The sequence below is a fragment of the Numenius arquata genome, chromosome 10 (assembly GCF_964106895.1).
Source record: "Numenius arquata chromosome 10, bNumArq3.hap1.1, whole genome shotgun sequence".
NCBI classification, from domain to species: Eukaryota; Metazoa; Chordata; class Aves; order Charadriiformes; family Scolopacidae; genus Numenius; species Numenius arquata.
The window spans coordinates 25,412,530-25,432,792 of NC_133585.1; the positions used below are offsets into that span (position 1 = coordinate 25,412,530).

Below are 20,263 nucleotides of genomic sequence, written 5' to 3' on the forward strand. Positions count from 1 at the left end.
GTAATGGGGCGCCAAGCATTTCTCAGCAGCGCAGAGCAGGCTGACTGCCCCTTAGCACGGCTTCCTCACAGCCTGAGTGGAATCAGGTTGCATTTGCTCATGTATGGAATTTATGAATAGCCTTTAAAAAATATCCAAGTTCCAAAAGTCTAATTTTGCCCTTTTTTTTTTTTTTTTTTGGTCTGTTTAGGAACAGAGGATGATTTTGGAGGACTTGTTTCAGCTAATCTTATTCTACTGCGGAACAGGCTTTTAGATATCCTCCTGAAACTCCTATATACATCTAAAGAAAAGACAACTGTTAATTTGCAGTAAGTAAAAAAAAAAAAAAAAAAAAAAAAAAAAAAGAGGTAAGGAAAGGATATAACCTTTTATTTTGAGGGGGAGAATTATACAGCCCCTGTTCGATTCAGTAGTTGAATTGCATAATTTTGTAGGAACTGTTGAATGATTTATACAGATGTCACTGAATTAGCTTTGAGTACGCTAGCAGAAATGGAATACATTATGATTATCTTGTTGAAGACGGCCCTGCTCTTTGCAGAGGGGTTGAACTGGCTGACCTTTAAAGGTCCCTTCCAACCCAAACTATTCTATCATTCTATGATTATTGAGTTGTATCCTGTCAGTTGCGGTAGCAGGAATGATAGTACTGAGCAGATGCTGGTGTTAAGTAACACATACCTTTCAGCTATTGCATTAACTGGGTTTTGTTTCAAATCTTTTTTTTTAAAAAAAAAAAAAGTTTAAGACCATGGTTGACAGCATTAGGAGAAACTTGTGCTTCGACTTAGGAACAGTAGAAGTAAATACCATCAGGAGAGGAAAATACATAGTAGGTTTGGGGGGAGATTGCTTGCTGCTTATTGTTACTTCATGGAAGAAAAATAGCGTTTGTAAAAGTGAGGCACTTTGTGGATGTATGGCATATGTAGATTATGTAGTGATGGACAGAGCTTCGGTTGACGTACAACCTGAGCCTGTTGGAGCTGTTCAGCAATACTGCTTTTAAAAAAAAAAAAAAAAAGGAAAAGATCAAAACAAACCGTATTCTCGTATTCTTTCAAATATTCCAAAACAACTCTTCCTTCAATTAAAAAAAAAAAAACCCACAAACCAAAAAAAAAACCCAAAACCCAAAACCAAACAAAAAAAACCCAACCAACCAAAAAACCAAAACAAACAACCTTCCTTTTTGAATACAAGTTTATTTAAAAGCGTTGTGAAAACTCTGTACCTGTTTACGGCTCAACAAAAAGCATTTGGAAATTATAGTTTGTGGACAAATGTTTCCAGTTCAGCAGTCCACATTTGTTATCAAAAGCAGCAGTTAGAGAAATCTCATGCAGTGGAATAGTCCCATAGGCCCAGGAGCTATATTTAGTCTTCCTTTTCTGCTAAACAAATACACTGAATGTGCTCCATTTAAGAAGATTTGTTGAGCAACATTTCTTGTTGTGTAGCAAGCTTACCGAAGAATTCACTTAACTCTTCAATAGATCTGAATTTTCTTTGAAGTTTGCCTGGTGATGGAAAACACTGATTTTTGCTGTCTGGTAAGAAACTAAATGCTGTAAAACATGACTGACTTTTTTTTTTTTCTTTCTTTTTTTTTTTTTTTTCCCTTTAATTAGGGCTTGTGAAGAACTGGTCAAGACACTGGGTTTTGATTGGATTATGATGTTTATGGAAGAACATCTGCATTCCACCACGGTCACAGCAGCCATGAGAATTCTTGTGGTCCTGTTGAGTAATCAGTCCATCCTTATCAAATTTAAGGAAGGTCTCAGTGGCGGAGGCTGGCTCGATCAGACGGATTCCGTCTTGACCAATAAGATTGGTACTGTGCTAGGTATGGTGTCTCAGCACCCCCCCGTGACGGAAGGACTGTGTGGGAGGTGGGGGTTATTGTCTGGCTGCTGTCTGGCAGATGCATCCTTTCTGGCACCGTTCTCTCCTGGGATGCTGTGCCTCTGCACTTTGTTTTTCATACAACTAAGAACTGTATTTCCTAGGCAAAAGGGAGCGGTTTTACAAAACTGCCCTTCGGTTGACGTTACACGTATTTCGTTGTAGCTCAGTATTACCTCTTCATCTGCACGAAGCCTTGTAGCTGATCAGTTTTTTCTGTTACTGTCATGGTAACGTTAAGTTCCATGGGCAGGCACATCTGAGCTAGACGCAGAGGTAGCATAGCATAGCACCTTATGCACACAGCTAATAAGGGTGCAGTTAAATTTACTTGTTTGTTTACTTTTATTAGTTAGAGCATCGTGTGGTGTTATACCCGAGCTGCTTTGTCTACTGAGTTCTTTGCCAGTTAGATTTACCAGTTTGGGTTTTTGCTATCTTGAGAATTTCTGTGTTCACGGTATCATCTCACCCTTTCCTTCCCTCTCCTGTGTTCTTCTGCATGTTATTCATGCTCGCTTTAAGAACCTGCAATCACTTTTGCAGGTTCTTAAAGCCTCATTTATCCGGGTTATCAGATCTTTCCGTTGCCCTGTGTGATCTAGAATTCAGTGGTTAAGGCTTTGAGTGCCGCAGGAGCCGTTCTGAGCATCTCTAAGCTGTCTGAAATAACAGATGTCAATTCTGTGTAGCCAGGTGTAGTGGCTTTTTCCCACGGACCTGTTTGGTTTCTTTTAGTCAAAATAAGATAGTGCTTTTCAGGTGAATGTCCATCCATTCAGACCCTGATGCAAACCCATTGACATTAAATGGGCGTCTTTCATGAGCTTGAGTAGGCTTTAGATCAGGGCAGTGGTCCTAATGGTACTTTCAACTTAATTCTTGTTCCTAAAATGAGTCTACAAGGAGCCGCCTGTCTGTGTTGCAGCAATATATTAGCTGTTTCTGTGCTGAAGATTTTTCCAAATTGATTTATTATAAGGAAATAATTGCGAACTGTTATTGAAGTGATATTACTTCAGGAAGAGGGCTTTTCCTGAAATGAAAATGCAGAGACCTTTTTTTTTTTTTTTTTTTCTGCTTTATCTCTTTGAAATCTATCGAAGTATCTTATGCTATCTTGTTATTTTTTGCATAAATGAAACTGTCTATAAAGTCTGCCTATTTACAGTGGTTTCCTATAATATAGCCCTCAGGATATCCATCAACGAAAATAGGATGGTTCTTTGCGTTATTAATGAATTGGGAAGGTTAAGGAAAACAGTTTTTCTGAAACAGTATTACATGTGTAAATATTTATTGTTAACATATTATAGCATCTGTTGTTTGGCTCATTCTGATTAAGGTCCTGTCTTTTATTTAATAAACAATTTTTGCATATGCATGTGCCTTTAAATTTGAAACACATGGATATTTTACAGAACTGACTGTTGTTTATTCAGTATCCACTTTAAATGTCCAATAACATAAAAATTTTCTTCAGTCACAAAATCTTTCTAAATAAGATTTGGATTTACAATCACATTTGGAGAGCATTTGTAGAGTATTCCTATTTTTCTTATTTATAGTATCACTTCAATGGAATCCAAGCTAGACTGTGACCAAACAGATATTTTTAAGCTTGTGTCTCATCAAATGATGGTGACAGATTATCTAATTTTCATATCCTGTGGTTTTAATAAATTGCAACACACTGGATCCAAGATTTCTCATGAAACCAAATCGGAGCCTTTTTTTTTTTTTTCCCAAGATTAGGATGGAATTCCTGCAACTTTGTAGCAAAGAGTTCATTAGTCTGATTCCTGGTATGTTTTCTGTTTAAAAAGTCAATTTCTGATGGAAAGAATATCTATATTAGAGCCTCAGAAAAACAACCTGAGCTCATTGTGCTGATGCAGAGACTGAACAGTCTTCCTGCCTCCTTCCTCGTTTGAAAATAAGCACTTCTGCTCTCCTGGTGTATTTCTTTATTTTTTAATAAGAAAATTAAATACCTAGCTAGAGGCAGGGTCACAAAAGGTGAATTTTGTGCCCCTGGCAGCACTTAAGATAAAATAAGAGCATTTAATGCTTCATACCAGCTGATTAATCAGTACCAAAACAGCTGAAACAAGATGCCCCTGAGACACTGGAAACCAAATTAGCTGCCCATTGACTTAAATGGGGCATTGGATTGCTACTTGGTAATATAAATCTGTAACTGAGATTAAGGTGATACTTCACTTTCAGACAGTGAAATATCTTTTTTTTTTCAGAAGCTTGAGTGTTTTAAAAGTCTGAAGTTGCGGTCACGGTCAGAAAATGGATCTGTGCGTATGCAGTAGCGTTAGGCGGTCTGTATGGAGTAGTGTCATCAATGTGGTACTGAAAAGCAATAATTTCCATTTTCTTATGGATAAAATTAGACATCTGAAGCAGAATTTCATAATACGTGTGTGATAGTCTGTATGCACACATTCATTTCCTACAGCGTTAATTTCTGAGGAGGTACCCTCCCAAGTTCACTCCTTGAGTAAGAGTGAGCTTCGTAGACATTTGCCTATTAACATTGCTGACTTTTTCTAATATTTTATTTTATTTTTTTTTTTTTTTTTTTATATTTTAGGGTTCAATGTCGGCAGGAGCGCCGGTGGCAGATCGACGCTCCGGGAGATTAACCGGGATGCTTGTCACTTCCCAGGCTTCCCTGTTCTGCAGTCCCTTCTCCCGAAGCACACCAACGTACCTGCCCTCTATTTCCTCCTCATGGCCCTTTTCCTGCAGCAACCGGTCACTGAACTGCCCGAAAACCTGCAGGTCAGTGCACCGGTCATCACCAGCCGATGTAATCAGGGTTGCCAGGTAGGGATTATCTAGTAAGATATAAATGTAATTTTGTCTGTCGTGCAAGAAAATAACAGATTAACCAGGCACCCCCCTTCTTCTCTGCAGCTGATTCACAGTCACGATGCGGTGTTCAGCGCTGAGCCGGTTGGGGTGGGAGGACAAAATAGGGTGGGAGTATATGGAAGCCAGCCTGTTGCTCTTGTCTTTCTGATCTGTTTTGGGGTCAAATGAGAAGCAGGGTTTGAGCGGGTATGGTGTGGGCATATCGAAGGGGGCATAATTTTTCGCTTGCTTTCTTTGTTGTTTTTTTTTAAAAGAAGCGGGGAGTTGCTGTGTTAAAGAGAGTTCACGTGGTTACAAACAAAACAAGGTGGCTTTTATTTCAGAAAATCTCTGTGGTTTTGTAGGGAGGCACCTCAGTTGTTGCTGGAAACCTATTATTGTTCTTACTCTGAACAGGTTGATTTTGGACTTGTTTTAATTCTATGTAAATGAGTAGATATTAAGTGGTCTACAACAGAGTCCTAGGAAGCCTTAGTGTAATGTTTTATGGAGAAGAGCCACACCCCAGATAGACAAGGTGCCTGTTTAAAATGGATGCAGTGCTAACATTGGGAGTTGGAACTGGAAAGTAAAAAATTCAGACCAGAAGGTATTCTCCCTGCTTGTTTTCTCGAGGAATACTTGACAGCACATTCAGCACTGTGCGACAGTAGAGTCATGAAGCTCTCCTACTGCTTATAGCATTAAAGTATGGCATTGTTAAATCAAAACTAAATTCAACTACTTAAAATATTTAGCAGTAGCGCTCTTAATGCTAGAGGTGGGCATGTTGTCCTTTTTCATTTTTTAATTGATTTAACTTTTTGGACTTGCTGGAAAATGCAGCTTGGTCTGTTTTGTTCTTTTTAGTTTGTTTTTCTGTGGGATACCACGTGGGTTTTACTGCAACATGCGAGTGAAGTAAACTGCAGTGATTGTGCAAACAATTTGAAATTTGTGCAGGTCTCTTCTTGTTTCAAAACACTTAAATGTTTTGAGAAGGTGAGAGTTGCAGTTACGTTAGCCCATGGTTAGATGGCATTTTCTTCAGTGACGTAACCTTTCTATGAAGCTTTTGAAGATAAAGGTTGGAGGATGTGAAAGAATTCATTTTTTTATATACTGCCAAATGAGCATATTGTAGGTATAATAAAAAGCAGTGTCAAATTGCACAGGGATTGTTTCATGTCTTCTTTCCTCTCTTTCACCTCTTACAGTTTGATTTAGACTCTATTTGGACGTTCATATTCGGAGTTCCTGCCTCATGTGGCACCGTTACCTCTTCAATACACAGCGTTTGCACGGAAGCTGCCTTCTTGTTATTGGGAATGCTGAGGAGCATGCTGAATTCTGTAAGCATACAAAATTTTGCTCATATTTGAATATACAGAATTGTTCGAGTTTGCCACGTGGTCAAAAGCCAAACTAGAAGAGTTGAGGTATTGTTAGTGTCACGACAGACCCAGCTGTGAGGTAGGCTCATAATACTTGGCTGAAAACCATCCTTGTCGGTGGGTTATTCTATCTTACTTTATTTTTCATTATCTGTAGAAAAATTAGTGGCCACAAAATTAATGCTGCTTTTTCACAAAACGGCTGGGCTTTGTGTTTTGCTGCAATTAAAACAAGAAAGCAGAAGGATAAAATGCCCTTGGCAGAGATCATTGAATTTCTTTCCTGATTAACGTCATGGGGGAATGTTTGAGACACTGTATCCCATCTGCTCAGAGCTATGCGAGTTGCAGATTTCGTGCATGAACCTTCCACATGCAGAGAAGTCCCCTGGCTATTAATAGCCACATGCTGGAAGAAATTAATTTACTGCCAGAAATACGTCTTGTCTTCTCATCTTTGAGTCTAATATCAAGGGTAGTGAAAGTTGGTTTCTCAGTAGGAAAATTTTGTATTTCCTTTGAGCCAGACAGTGTTATCTGCTGAAAATTATGCCATGAAATGGTTGAAAAGCAGCACCTGTTCGATTATTGTCTGTTTGGTAGTCATGTGTTTGCAATATGCTCTGAGAAGCATTGCTTGCATGTCGCTCCCATGTTAACACATTCAGAAGTATCTTCTGGACTTGTATACTGGTTATGTGTGCGTGACCTGCTGCCCTATATGTTCCTGTCATCATGTGTGTTCTGTCTCTTGCTCGTGACCTGCTGTGTCATGTGTTTGATCTTCACCTGTTCGGACACATTCGTGACGTGTGCTGTCTCTTGTCTTGCTGTCTTGTGCTATGTCATCAGGTGTATGTTCAGATGTGCTATCACATTTTGGGTTGACACGAGTCAGGTCATGTTTACTAACATGTTTTGAATCATTACATGTTAGGACACATTCTGTCTTACGGTCAGTCATGTGTTATAAATGTGGTCAGACACCTATCTATTACGTGGCTGAACACATGCTCAGGCATACATTGTGAGGTGGATTGAAAACTGGCTGAAAAACAGAGCTCAGAGGGTCATGATTAGGGGCACAAAATCTAGTTGGAGGTCCATAACAAGTGGTGTTCCCCAGGGGTCAGTACTGGGTCCAGTCCTCTTCAATATATTCATCAATGACCTGGATGAGGGGATGGAATGTACCCTCAGCAAGTTTACTGATGATACAAAACTGGGAGGGATGGCTGACACACCAGAAGGCTGTGCCACCATACAGTGTGACCTGGACAGGCTGGAGAGTTGGGCAGAGAGGAACCTGATGAACTTCAACAAAGGCAAGTGTAGGGAGCTGCACCTGGGGAGGAATAACCCATGCAGGTTGGGGGCTGACCTGCTGGAGAGCAGCTCTGAGGAAAAAGACCTGGGAGTCCTGGTGGGCAATAGGATGATCATGAGCCAACAATGTGCCCTTGTGGCCAAGAAGGCCAATGGCATCCTGGGGTGCATCAGGAAGAGTGTGGCCAGCAGATCGAGAGAGGTCATCCTGCCCCTCTGCTCTGCCCTGGTGAGGCCCCATCTGGAGCACTGGGACCAGTGCTGGGCTCCCCAGTTCCAGAAGGACAGGGAACTGCTGGAGAGGGTACAGCAGAGGGCTACAGAGATGATGAGGGGCCTGGAGCATCTCTCTTAGGAGGAGAGGCTGAGGGACTTGGGTCTGTTTAGTCTGGAGAAGAGAAGACTGAGAGGGGGGATCTGATCAATGCTTATCAATACTTAAAGGGAGGGTGTCAAGAGGATGGGGCTGGTCTTTTTTCAGTGGTGCCCAGGGACAGGACAAGAGGAAGTGGGCACAATTTGAATATAAGAAGTTCCACCTAACCATGAGGAGGAACTTCTTTGCTTTGAGGGTGGCAGAGCCCTGGAAGAGGCTGCCCAGGGAGGTGGTGGAGTCTCCTTCTCTGGAGACATTCCAAACCCTCCTGGACACGTTCCTGTGCAACCTGCTCTGGGTGGACCTGCTTTGGCAGGGGGTTGGACTAGATGATCTCCAGAGGTCCCTTCCAACCCCATATCATTCTGTGATCCTGTGTTACTGTCATGTACCGCTGCCATGTGTTATTGCTGTGGGTTTATCACATGTTCAGTCACGTGTCTGGTTACATTTCATCATATGGTTGCAACTTGTTCCAGCCTGTTTTATCGTGAGACGTCCTCTTGTAATGTTTGTCATGTTCATCTACATGTTTCTTAGGCACTTGTGATGTGGTGCCATGTTGCCATGTGTTCAGTCGCATGTTTGTGATGGCTTGGACATGTGTTCTCTTATCACATGTTCTGTTGTCACCTGTTGCAGGCACATGGTTTGGACATGTGGTTTATGTGTTTTGTTAGAAGTTCGTGGCTTGTTCAGTTGTCACACATTCTGGAGGCAAGATTAACTATGTGTTTGGTCACGTTTGGTCAGGTGGTCATCGTATGGTGACATGCTTGGACACATATTCTGTCACATTGGGTTAGGTTGGTCACATTTTGGCAATGTGCTCAAACACATTTTCTGTCACTTGTTTGGTCAGATATTAGATCTCGTGTTCGGACACTGTGTCTTTGGCCATGTGTTCTAGACACAGGTTTGGTCATGTGTTCTGACCAGTGCTCCAACACACATTTGACATGTTCTGGGATTGTTTTTCACACTTGGTCATGTGCTTGGCCACGTGTCCAGTCACCTCTTTCTGCCGTGCTTGAACAAGTCCTTGTCCATGTGGTTGATCACATTTGGCCCCGTCTTTGATCATGTGTGACAATCACGTGTTTCATTGCATGTTTGACCCTCCAGCTCCTCTTCCTGCAGCTCCTTTCTGAAATGAACATTATTCAATTAGTGCCAGCTGTGCTAATGTGCTCTTTGTTTTTCAACCCAGCCTTGGCAGTCTGAGGAAGAAGGCTCTTGGCTTCGAGAATATCCAGTCACCTTGATGCAGTTCTTTCGGTATTTGTATCATAATGTGCCAGACCTCATTTCCTTGTGGATGAGTCCAGAGTTCCTGTGTGCGCTGGCAGCAACGGTGTTTCCTTTCAACATACGACCTTACTCTGAGATGGTAGGAAATCCAACTAGTTGGCTGTTTTTGTTTTTCCTCTGAATGTTACTTTTGAGGATTTAACGATTAACAGTCCTATAAAGATAAAACGGAAAGAGATTGTTGTAAAGGCTGGGCTGGATGTTTTGTACTTGGGCTTTGGTGTGGAGAGAAGCACATGTTCAACCGAAGGGCAGCTGTTGTGCAGTGACATCTGAAACTGCATTTTAGGGGGAATGTACAGGGTTTATTTGTTTTCTAGGGGGTCATTATTTTCAATCATACGAACAATGTTAGCTCACATTTACAAAAGCAAAAGAGACTGAGTCAGGCTATGCTTTCAGCCCTCTGCTCTGGAAGATGTGATAAGATCTAAACCTTTTTCCTCCCACTTCCCGTTTCTTCTTCTGTGGCTTAACCACAAAACAAGTTTTTTTTGTATTACCTGGAACTGAGTTCAAGCTGGGAGAGAGTGTGAATTTAATTTTGCTTGCATTGCTGCCTGAGGTATTTTTTGAGCTTAGTGTCATTTACAAATGATACTATTTCTAGAATATCAGTGGAAAGGAAACAAACACTTTTTGTTAGCCAACATCTAAAAGGAGTTTTACTAAGAACATGGAGGGCTTCTTAGGCTACAGGTTGGCAAATGCTAGAACAAGAGAGGGTATGACAAAATACTTCAGGAAATACTGGTGGCATGCTCTCTTTTTGTTGTCAATAAAAGTGGGAGATAATTTTTAAACGTGCGTGCTGATGAATCTCTCACAGTTTATTTTGCTTTTAAGTTAGACTTGCACTTGAAGTAGATGCTAGGAGCACACTATCTCAAAAAAAGCCACTTAAACTGGTATTGCTGATCGGGCACTCACCTGTATAGAGTTTTGAGAGTGAGCCTTGTGTCTCTGAGCAGGTTTTACTTTAACTACTGGGTCCCTTGAAACTTTGTGTAGCTGCCTGACAGCTTGAGCTCCTTACTGTTTGAGGGCTCTCTTGACTCCAAATTGGTTTACTCCTCCAGCATTTCCCTGTGCCCAAATGAGTAGAAATTATGAAACCCTTGTGAAATAGATGAATAACAGCCAGGTTCCCGCAACAAAACACTACAACCCAAATTCAGCATTGAGAGAAGATTCTTAACTGATTCAAATTCAACAAATTCAAACACTACAACCCAAATTCAGCCTTCCTGAGGTTGCCATTAAACCCAGAAAGAGTACATGTTTGGGCTTCTCAGTTTTTTGGGTGAACGCTCTCACTGAAGCAGACCAGATGTTCAAAACATTTGTTTACTCCACGTTAGCCAGTGATGAGATAAGCCTGTTGAGGGGAATCATATTGTCCCCCCTTTAATTTGGAGGAGGGCGTTACATAAAAACAGTCACCTTTTTGGTTTTGACAGCTTTTATTAGTGTTTCTGCTTTTGTTACAGTCTTGAAGAGCTAGCCCCTCAAAGGCTGTTGTTCATCAGAAGCAGGAAAGCTGTAGGGACCCTTTTGGGTTTTTTGGGGGGATTTGAAAAGACTCCATTCCTTTTTCGTTTTCTGTCATGTAAGATTTATGGCCTTTTTTAGTTGGCTTCTGTCTTGATTTTATTTTAACTGCTTCAATTAACAACTTTTTCAAAACTTTTCTTTTTTGCAATGAGAAAATTTATTTTTGCGAAGTATCTAGAAATTGCCCGAGTACTTCTTGTTGGTACGTGAAAGTGAAATGTGACCTCTAGCTCACATAACTCATGCCAGTCTTCACTGATTACTGTTTGCCTGGGGAACCTGAAACTAGAATTTGGTTGTTTCTCCTGTTGTGGGAACTGATCCTGAACTAGGATTAGGGAACTGATCCTGAACATAACAGCCTTGTGAAAAGGCTTCTTAAGAAGCAAAATATGAAGTGAATAGCCTTAGAAAGACAAGTGAAGAACAGAGTGGCAAAGAGATTGCTGTTAATTTGCTGATCTCTAGAGTTTTAACATGCTGGTTTTCACAGGTCACTGATCTTGATGATGAAGTTGGGTCCCCAGCTGAAGAGTTTAAAGCCTTTGCAGCTGATTCTGGCATGAACAGGAGCCAGTCGGAATACTGCAATGTTGGCACCAAGACCTACCTAACCAACCATCCTGCCAAGAAGTTTGTGTTCGACTTCATGCGTGTGCTGATAATTGATAATTTATGTCTCACACCAGCCAGCAAACAGACTCCACTGGTAGATCTTCTGCTAGAGGTACAGTTTCTTTGGGTTTTGTGGGTTTTTTCTGGTTTTATTATTTGAACTTACTGTGACACTTTATTCCTTAAAATGTTTTCCTCTGCTTAACTTCAAAGTTAGAGGAGCAATGACCTGAGATTCAGTAGAGTCCTATAAATTGTCATGAAGTAAGAGCGGGGAAAAAAAGGAACACTAATGTCTCATAAATAGTAGTTTGCTCACCTTTCTTTAACAGCTTGGAAAACCTAAGAAAGCAAATGCAGAGGGTCTAACTCAGCCTTCCTTTGAGAATGTTTTCTGGATTTCTCCTGCCCGCCACCTCCCCCAGCATTTGTGTGTATTGGTGACCATCTCAGGTGCTTGAGCTGACAGCCTGTGTGCTGGTTACCTGGGTTTTTTTCTGGCTGTGGTCTCTTCTCCCCTCCACACCACAGCCCTACTATCAGTTTCGTTTGTGGTCTCCTTAACTTCCATTTGGCTGGTCAAATGGCTCTATTAGATGCTGAGCACACCGTGTCAATGTCATACTTCTATTTTATCCTCACTTTGGAGCAGCCATAATCTTGTTTTGGCATCTTAGCCAGTACCTCCTTTTGTCTGGAAACACAGGTAGTGGATTACAACATTAGATGCTCGACAGTGACAGCATGAGAAGTTTTAGCTTTCTTCAAATTTTATTTTTGTGGAGTATGATTCTCTTTAATTTTTTTCTTTACTTTTAATATCGTATTTCAGAAGGCTCCGGGGAGACCTCATAGCAGCCTTCCAATATCTGAAGGGAGCCTACAGGAGAGCCGGAGAGGGACTCTTGTCAGGAAATGTAGTGACAGGACAAGGGGTCATGGTTTTAAATTGGAAGAGGGGAGATTTAGGTTAGGTATTAGGAGGAAATTCTTTCCTGTGAGGGTGGTGAGGCACTGGAACAGGTTGCCCAGAGAAGTTGTGGATGCCCCATCCCTGGAGGTATTCAAGGCCAGGCTGGATGGGGCTTTGAGCAACCTGCTCTAGTGGAGGTGTCCCTGCCCAGGGCAGGGGGATTGGAACTAGTTTAAGGTCCCTTCCAACTCTAACTATTCTATGATTCTGTGATTCATGTGTTAAACACCGCTCAGACCATGACAGCTGTGTTGGCTTTGTTGAAAACATAAAATCCCTGCAGAAATATTAATGTTTCCGGTTTATTCATATTAGAGAAAAATAAGTGGCAGGACATATGGTGTTGTATGCTATAAAAATTCACAAAATAACTCTGTTATCTTCCTATAAATTACCTTTTAAAGGTCATGACACCTGCAGAGAGCATCCTTCTGTTAATGCTGAGGCAGGGAACGAGGAGTTCAGTTCCTGTTTTACTGCCCACACCTCCTTCAGTCAGTGTATTTTGAAATGTTCAGTTCACATCAATTCACATTCTCCCTCGACCTACCTATTCGTTACGTAGTCAATGTGTTGCTGAGTCTCCCTGATTCTTTTGATAGCTGCGGGAATTTTGGGCTGTGCTTGTATATTTCCCAACACGTTTCCTGGGGCAGTTGGGCATCTCTTTGCTGTCACAAAGCAAAAAATGAATTATCGCGAGATGGACTTATATGCAGATATCAGGAAGTGTATTTGAGGCCACGTTCAGTTGGTTGCAGTTGCTTTACTCCTGTTTTAATCTGCTGTCACCGTCATTGTTACTGGCCTTTTAGCACAAACAGAGAACTGGGTATGTACACACTGCTAAACTGTTACAGGGCAAAACAAAGCACGGTTGACTTCATGTTATATTGCTTTCTAGAACTGTTTAAGTGGATCATCCAGTTAGGTATGATTATGTATGCATTGAACAACAGGAGGTGATAAAGTAGTTTTCCCTTTTAAGTGCAAAGGAAATTAGAAAGGTTTAGCACATCAGTCTATTATATGACTATACCATGGCTGCTGTACTAATATGCAGAACCCCACACAGATGTGATGATCAATTTTTGTGTTTGATCTGTCCCATTTACTCATTTTTAACTGAAGGAGGTGAATCTGTGAGCTGAGGAGATCACAGTTTAACCATATGTTTAATTAGAGATTTGTGCATCTTTTCGGAATGTGTTCTTTTCCCGTGACAGAAGATAGATTTATTGGATTTTAATAGGAATAATGCCTAAGACTGCATACAGTTAATGTATACTCTGTGCATTCTTAAATTTTTAGATAAAGCCAAGACTTTTTACTTGAGACAGAATGTTAAGAGTTAAAAAACACAGTTCATGAGAGCTGAGAAAAGAGAAATTCACCGAGAACACCCTCCCTTTCCTCCGTCTTGCTCACTCAGAGATATTCATTATCTTCACGTTTTATTTTTCTTTATCAGGCTTCCCCTGAAAGATCAACACGAACTCAGCAGAAGGAGTTTCAGACATACGTTTTGGATGGAGTGATGGACCACTTACTTGCAGCTGATGTTTTATTGGGTAATATAGTAAAGTTTAATTATCAATCTATTGATTTGAGCAAAAGGTTTTGATTATTTACCTTTTTCTTTATTATTATCCTGTTTTGTTACAACTTGATTGTCTTTATTTTTTTCTCCTGCCCTTTCCTTTCCTTTGATGTGTAAATGGTGTTGCTGTGCTTGCATGTTCCCTCGCTGTCTTGATTGTGCCAAAGCTGTAAAATAGGTTATTCAAAAAAACTATATGGCGTGAATCTTTTATATACGTAAGCCAGCAAATCTCAATCACATCAAAAAGAACCAAAACTGGATTTTGCATCATCTGTCTGATCCTTGCCTTGGTAGAGAATCTGGAGCTTTTATCAATTTATCCCAGGTGGGACTTTGGTTTTTAAAAGTTAGCTTTGCTTCCATTTCCTCTGACTGTAGTTTTATTATGAGTGCACCACCCCAGAAAAAACCTCTGGGATTAGCGCTCCAGTTAATAAATGGAAAGGAAGAGAATTAGAAGCTTGTGGCTTGTTTGTCAGTAGGGTGGGCTGTCCCACCAGAGCACAGGTTTAGATGATCGTGACGTGGCCTGTCGGAGTATTGCTGCTTGGGTACCTCGTCAGATTTCACAGTGGCCTGCTGGACTTCCCAGGAGTTCTTGGTCTGCTCTGTCTCCACCCTAGATGTCATGGAGCAGCATGCGGTTCTGTTCAAAAGGTCTTGAAAGGCTCTCCCTTCCTTGCCACAGCAGTGATTTATCTTTCTCTGAGTGCAGTGCATTAATAAAATTAGTCCAGTGTCATGTTACGTGAAGCTTTGGGTCAGTCAGGTTCTCAGAAGGGTCTCCTGCCCTTACAAGTATTTCCGTGCAGCCCAGGAGCAGGACTCTGGTTTCCTCAGTCATTCCTCCTTCAAGGTTTTGCCGGCTTTCTCCAGGTGTGATGCTATCAGTTTCTTTATGTGCAGATGAGGCAACAAGTCAAAAAATGCAGGTGAGCCTCCAGCAAAATCAACACCACTGACTTTCTTTTTTTTTTTTAATGGAAGCACTTGCACTTTTCAAGCTTCTTTTAATATAGCTGGACTGACGTTTATGTACACACAGGCACCTGCAGCTGATGTGCATTGACTCGGTTTTATTGAGCGAAGCACAGCGAGGGAGAAGTGATGCCAGCTAAGTATCACTTATCATCTCAAGGTGTTTTTCAAAGGTTCTTTTATTTTTGAAAAAGCAAAAAGTATAATTTAAAATAGCTGCAGGTGGTTCTGCACACATGCAGCTCCACTTGAAAAGGAGGACCATACCTAAATATGATGCCTTGGGATCCTAGGAGTACCGTTTCTTCTGGACTCTTCCCACCTCAGCCCCTCCTTTTTTGGTCTTTGTCACTGTCAATTTCAAACATCTGCTTACCATCAAAGATCATTGTAGGGAAGCCATGAGTCTTTAGCTTTTTCTTTGACTGAGTCTCTTTCTCTTTTACAGAAGTCTAGAAAGCACAAACTAATGTGAATGTATTTATGCAGATGTGGGTTTTTTGATAAATGAAGAAAACTTTGGGGTTTTTTATTACCTAGGTGAAGATGCATCTCTGCCTATAACGAGTGGAGGAAGCTACCAAGTGCTGGTGAACAACGTGTTTTATTTTACACAACGTGTGGTAGATAAGCTTTGGCAGGGCATGTTCAACAAAGAATCCAAACTTCTTGTGGACTTCATAATCCAGCTGATTGCACAGGTAACAGTATTTTTCTATTAGCCTGCTTGCGAAAACGTTTTCTCGGGTTGTTTTAAAATCCATGGAGTGATATCACTGACGAACCTGCTAGCGATGCACGTCAGGTCAGCATGGAAGTACGCTTTTCTTCCCCAGACTTTCTCTGTCTTTACTGAGTTTTCCTAGCACATCTTGTCAGCGTGGAGTGTTTTAGTATGGGGCAGTTGAGTAAAAACTGCTTTCAGATGACATAATTTTTAAAAATCCCCCAAAATAAGCAACGGAATTTACCTCACATGAATTTTGAGAAGCTTCCTAAATTTGTCGTGACATTTTTGGGAGGCTTCCTCCTGCACTTTTATTGGAGATTATTAGAAGACTTTTATTGTTTGAAATCAGCATCTTCATAGATGTTAGAATTTTAAGTGTATCACGTATTAATGTCATTTTGGTCCTTGAAGTTAACGGAATTGACACTTTCAGTAAAATACTGATTTTTGAAAAATGAGTATGAGTCAATTCAGAGGAAGATTCTGTGCCAGTAAATTGTTTTTCTACTACTATCCAATGATGTTTTTTCCTTCACATCAGTCAAAAAGAAGATCTCAGGGACTATCGCTGGATGCTATTTATCACTGCCTGAACAGGACCATCTTGTATCAGTTCTCAAGGCCGCACAAAACTGTTCCTCAGCAAGTGGCTCTCCTTGATTCCCTAAGGGTCCTTACTGTGAACAGAAATTTGATTTTGGGACCTGGCAATCATGATCAAGAGTTCATCAGCTGCCTAGCTCACTGCTTGATTAATCTGCACGTGGGAAGGTAAATATCTCTGAGACGGACAAACCTGTTCTCTCTCAGCAATGACACTCACCTTGTGAGTAAGTCAGCAAATTCTGGAAAACAGCTTATAACTTTCCAGCCAGTGAAGCCTTGTTGTTGTTTTGCTTTGATAATTTGAAATGTTTTCAAGGTAGAAAGAAATACTGGTTCTAAGTAATTAATAGTCAAAGGGATCTGTCATTAGATTTATTGTCTATTGAATTATCTCATACAAATTTTGTATCTTAGTACTTGGATGTACGGCGTTGAGTAAGTCTAGTCAGGCATTTAATCAGATGCCTGTGACAAATGCTGTAGACGCTCACTTTTCTGCATTGCTGTAAATGCCTGCCTGGCATTTTTGTTTTCTTCTTTCCAAAAGGATGTACAACTTGTGTTTCATCCAAAGACACTTGAGAAGCATCATCAGCAGAAACCCTCATGTGCTCCATTTGTGGCCTCATCTGTTTTGTGTCCTTTCAAACATTGCCATCTTCTTCTAGTGTCATCAGTGTCCATGGAGTCTCATTTTTCATAAACCTTCAGTTCAGCTTGTGACTGCAGATTACCAGAGCTCTAGTGGACAGAAGTGAAGACATTGCTGTAGTAGCACCTATTAATCTTTGTGATGCTGTCACAGGGAATCAAATGCTTTAGCTGGAAGGTTTTTTTTTTTCTGGTTGTTGTTAATTCATTGTGTATTTGTAGCAACGTTGATGGGTTTGGATTGGAAGCAGAAGCCAGGATGACAACTTGGCACATTATGATCCCCTCTGATATAGAACCAGATGGAGTCTACAATCAAGATGTTAGTGAAGGTAATCTGAGAGTGACAAAGCCACAGATGTCTGCTAATGCCACTTCTGTATGGCATTATATCACTAATCTTAACCCCAGTTACTCATAGGGCTGGCTGTGTTGGGGGAGGGGGAGTGTGTATAAAAATATATATTAAAAAATAGATGAAAAACCCCTTAGAAATACCAAGACAGACATATCCAGGATAAGTTACTGTTTTGTTAAAATTGCAAGAGCTCTTCATTGTTTTCTGGACATGCATCAGAATTAGAAATATTGCTTCATATGCACCGAGTTGAAAGCAGTAGAAATGGGTCACTTTAAGTGTGTATCATGGGTTTGCATCAGCTGGATCTTACATAGCATAGGTATAGGTAAGAGCATAGGTAAGATCTTACAGAGCATAGGTAAGAAATAATTGGTATAATCTGTAAAATTATCACTCAGTGGCATCCTCTGGATCCTCTGGATCCTTTCAATCAGAGGAAATTTATGAACTAGCAGTGGAAGAAAGAATTCCATGATTTTTATTTTTTTTTTCCATGTATATATTTAATACATGTACTTATGTACACAGTCATATGTAAAAATACTAAAGCGTAATGTATGTTTGGAATTACATATGTGTTTATAGACATACACTTCCGTAAGATGTTTTTGAATCTCATTTTGTTGATAGATGGGTGTGGGAGAAGAATCACAACTAATCAGAGCCAGTGTTTCAGATTCACAGAGAAAAAAATGCGCAAATTAACTGTTAGATACTTTCTGATAGCATATAAATGGCAAAAAAAGACAGTCTGGCCAAAGGCATTTCACAGGTCATGCAAGAAGGGAGGAAACTAGAGTATAATTGCAGAAATTATTCAGTTCACTACTGTAAAATAGTAATTTTATAAGCACCGTAGAGAGCTTGCTCTTTGTGTTCTCGTACCTCTGCAGGTCGCCAGCTTCTTTTAAAAGCCATAAACAGAGTGTGGACAGAGCTGATCCATAGTAAAAAACAGGTTTTAGAAGAAGTTTTCAAAGTGACACTACCCGTCAATGATCGTGGCCAAGTGGATATAACTGTTGCAAGACCTTTTATTGAGGAAGCAAGTTTAAAGTGTTGGCAAAATCATTTGGGTAAGTGTAATTGAGGATTTACCTGTCATAGAATCATCCAGGCTGGAAGAGACCCTTGGGATCATCGAGTCCAACCATCTACCCTACTCTACAAAGTTCTTCCCTATATCATATCCCCCAACACCACATCTAAACGTCTCTTAAACACATCCAGGGATGGTGACTCAACCACCTCCCTGGGCAGCCTGTTCCAATGCCCGACCACTCTTTCTGTGAAAAATTCTTTCCTAATGTTCAGTCTAAACCTACCCTGCTGCAGCTTGAAGCCATTCCCTCTCGTTCTGTCATTAATTACCTGTGCGAAGAGACCAGCACCAACCTCTCTACAGTGTCCTTTCAAGCAGTTGTAGAGGGTGATGAGGTCTCCCCTCAGCCTCCTCTTCCTCATACTAAACAGTCCCAGCTCCTTCAACCGCTCTTCATATGATTTGTTTTCCAAAATCATCCTGAATGTTTTGTTTTCCAAAATCATTTGTTTTCAAAAATCATCCTGTCCTGAATGGTAGGTTTCCCTGAAGCGAACCATACGCACTGGATGTTTTAACACGGGCTTAGTTTTTGTGTAGCAGTAAGTACTCTAAACTATCACCGTTTAACGTCTCTCATCCAGAAACTGTACCGTGTATAGGATATACTTACACTCCACTGCACACAGGGCTTTTATTCAGCGCTGTCGGTGGTCTCAACAGCGTCCGGTGTCTGTGAGTCAGCGCGCACCAAGTAGCATATTGTGGATTACAGTGATGGATTCAATCAGCTGCTTCCCACGAGCGCGTGGATTGGGGTTACCTGTGTTGCCATTCTCAGGACTGGATGTGCCAGGCAGGGAGGGGGGGACCCCTCTTGAGCATGTGTGGGGGCAGCCGGCAAACACTCGGTCTTGTGATGTGATTGGAAATGTCTTGACTGAGCAGTCCTCCTCTAGCAGCAGTGATACCGTGACTTCTCCTTCCTGACCGGGAAATCTGGTCAGCAGAGGAAGCAGCTTTCCAGGAAAAGGACCTGAGAATCCTGGTGGATAACAAGTTAAACACAAATTAGCTCTGTGCCTGTGTAACTCTTGCTGGACTGAATTAGTGAGAGTTGAGACAGCAGATAATAAAATTCCATCGATGTGACTCCTTTGATGATTATATGGCTCTAAAGCAATTGAGGTTAACCTGGATGTACAGAAAGCATTTTTGGAAACTTGGAATACTTGTTTTTGCGATCTCCATATTTCTAGATGTGCTTTGTCCCTGGCTGATGTTTGCTCAAGTTTCCGGTATCTCCCTGATAGTCAGTTGTCATGGGCAGAGTGATTAACTTCACTCGTAAGAGAGTAGTAGTGAAATATTTATTAAGGTGAAACAGTAATATAACAAAATTAGGAATGAATGCGACAGTGTTTACGAGATTCGATGTCAAGGGACACGCTATTTACTGCAGAGAGGACAGGGTCAGACACGCTGTCAGGGAGACTCTTCCATTGAGTCAGGAGGTTCAGAAAGGACCCCCTGGCTTTCTGAACTCCTTCTCAGAGAGGAGTCTGGGTGGATCCAGTCCTGGTCCCAGACTTGGTCAACAGTTTAGGTCTAAAGGATTAGATGTGCGCAATCAATCCTTTATATCACTTAGCTAAGATTTCAAAGTTTAGCAGGCTATTAGTCACTTACCGAGAACCTGTTGTGGCAAGGAATCTCTCAACCTCAAAGAGCAGAACCTTAAGCAAGCATTCCCACTCAAGGGAAGACCCTTGCATGCAGCCACTGCCCTGCAGGAGAGCTCCAAGGGCTCTTGGGCTGTCCACTATTTAGAGAGTGAGATAATTGACCTATAGTCATATTCTCATGGGAACAAACTGTCTCGGTCCCCACTCCAGACAGTGTTTTGGCTGCTGTTGCCAGTCATCCCCCAAAGTCCGGGTGCACCTTATCACAACCGATGTTTT

At 41.1% G+C, this 20,263-nt stretch overlaps 1 protein-coding gene across 1 annotated transcript in view; it reads left to right on the forward strand.

The window, feature by feature from the left end:
• The window catches only part of WDFY3 (WD repeat and FYVE domain containing 3), a 129,759-nt gene that overhangs the window by 76,084 nt on the left and 33,412 nt on the right, over positions 1 to 20,263 (forward strand). The window contains exons 28-38 of the mRNA XM_074154371.1: positions 191 to 311; positions 1,635 to 1,852; positions 4,517 to 4,752; positions 5,997 to 6,131; positions 9,086 to 9,265; positions 11,234 to 11,467; positions 13,800 to 13,899; positions 15,450 to 15,610; positions 16,181 to 16,410; positions 17,119 to 17,228; positions 18,151 to 18,333. Of these exons, the coding sequence (XP_074010472.1) occupies positions 191 to 311; positions 1,635 to 1,852; positions 4,517 to 4,752; positions 5,997 to 6,131; positions 9,086 to 9,265; positions 11,234 to 11,467; positions 13,800 to 13,899; positions 15,450 to 15,610; positions 16,181 to 16,410; positions 17,119 to 17,228; positions 18,151 to 18,333 (1,908 nt within the window). The remainder of the gene's footprint in view (positions 1 to 190; positions 312 to 1,634; positions 1,853 to 4,516; positions 4,753 to 5,996; positions 6,132 to 9,085; positions 9,266 to 11,233; positions 11,468 to 13,799; positions 13,900 to 15,449; positions 15,611 to 16,180; positions 16,411 to 17,118; positions 17,229 to 18,150; positions 18,334 to 20,263) is intronic.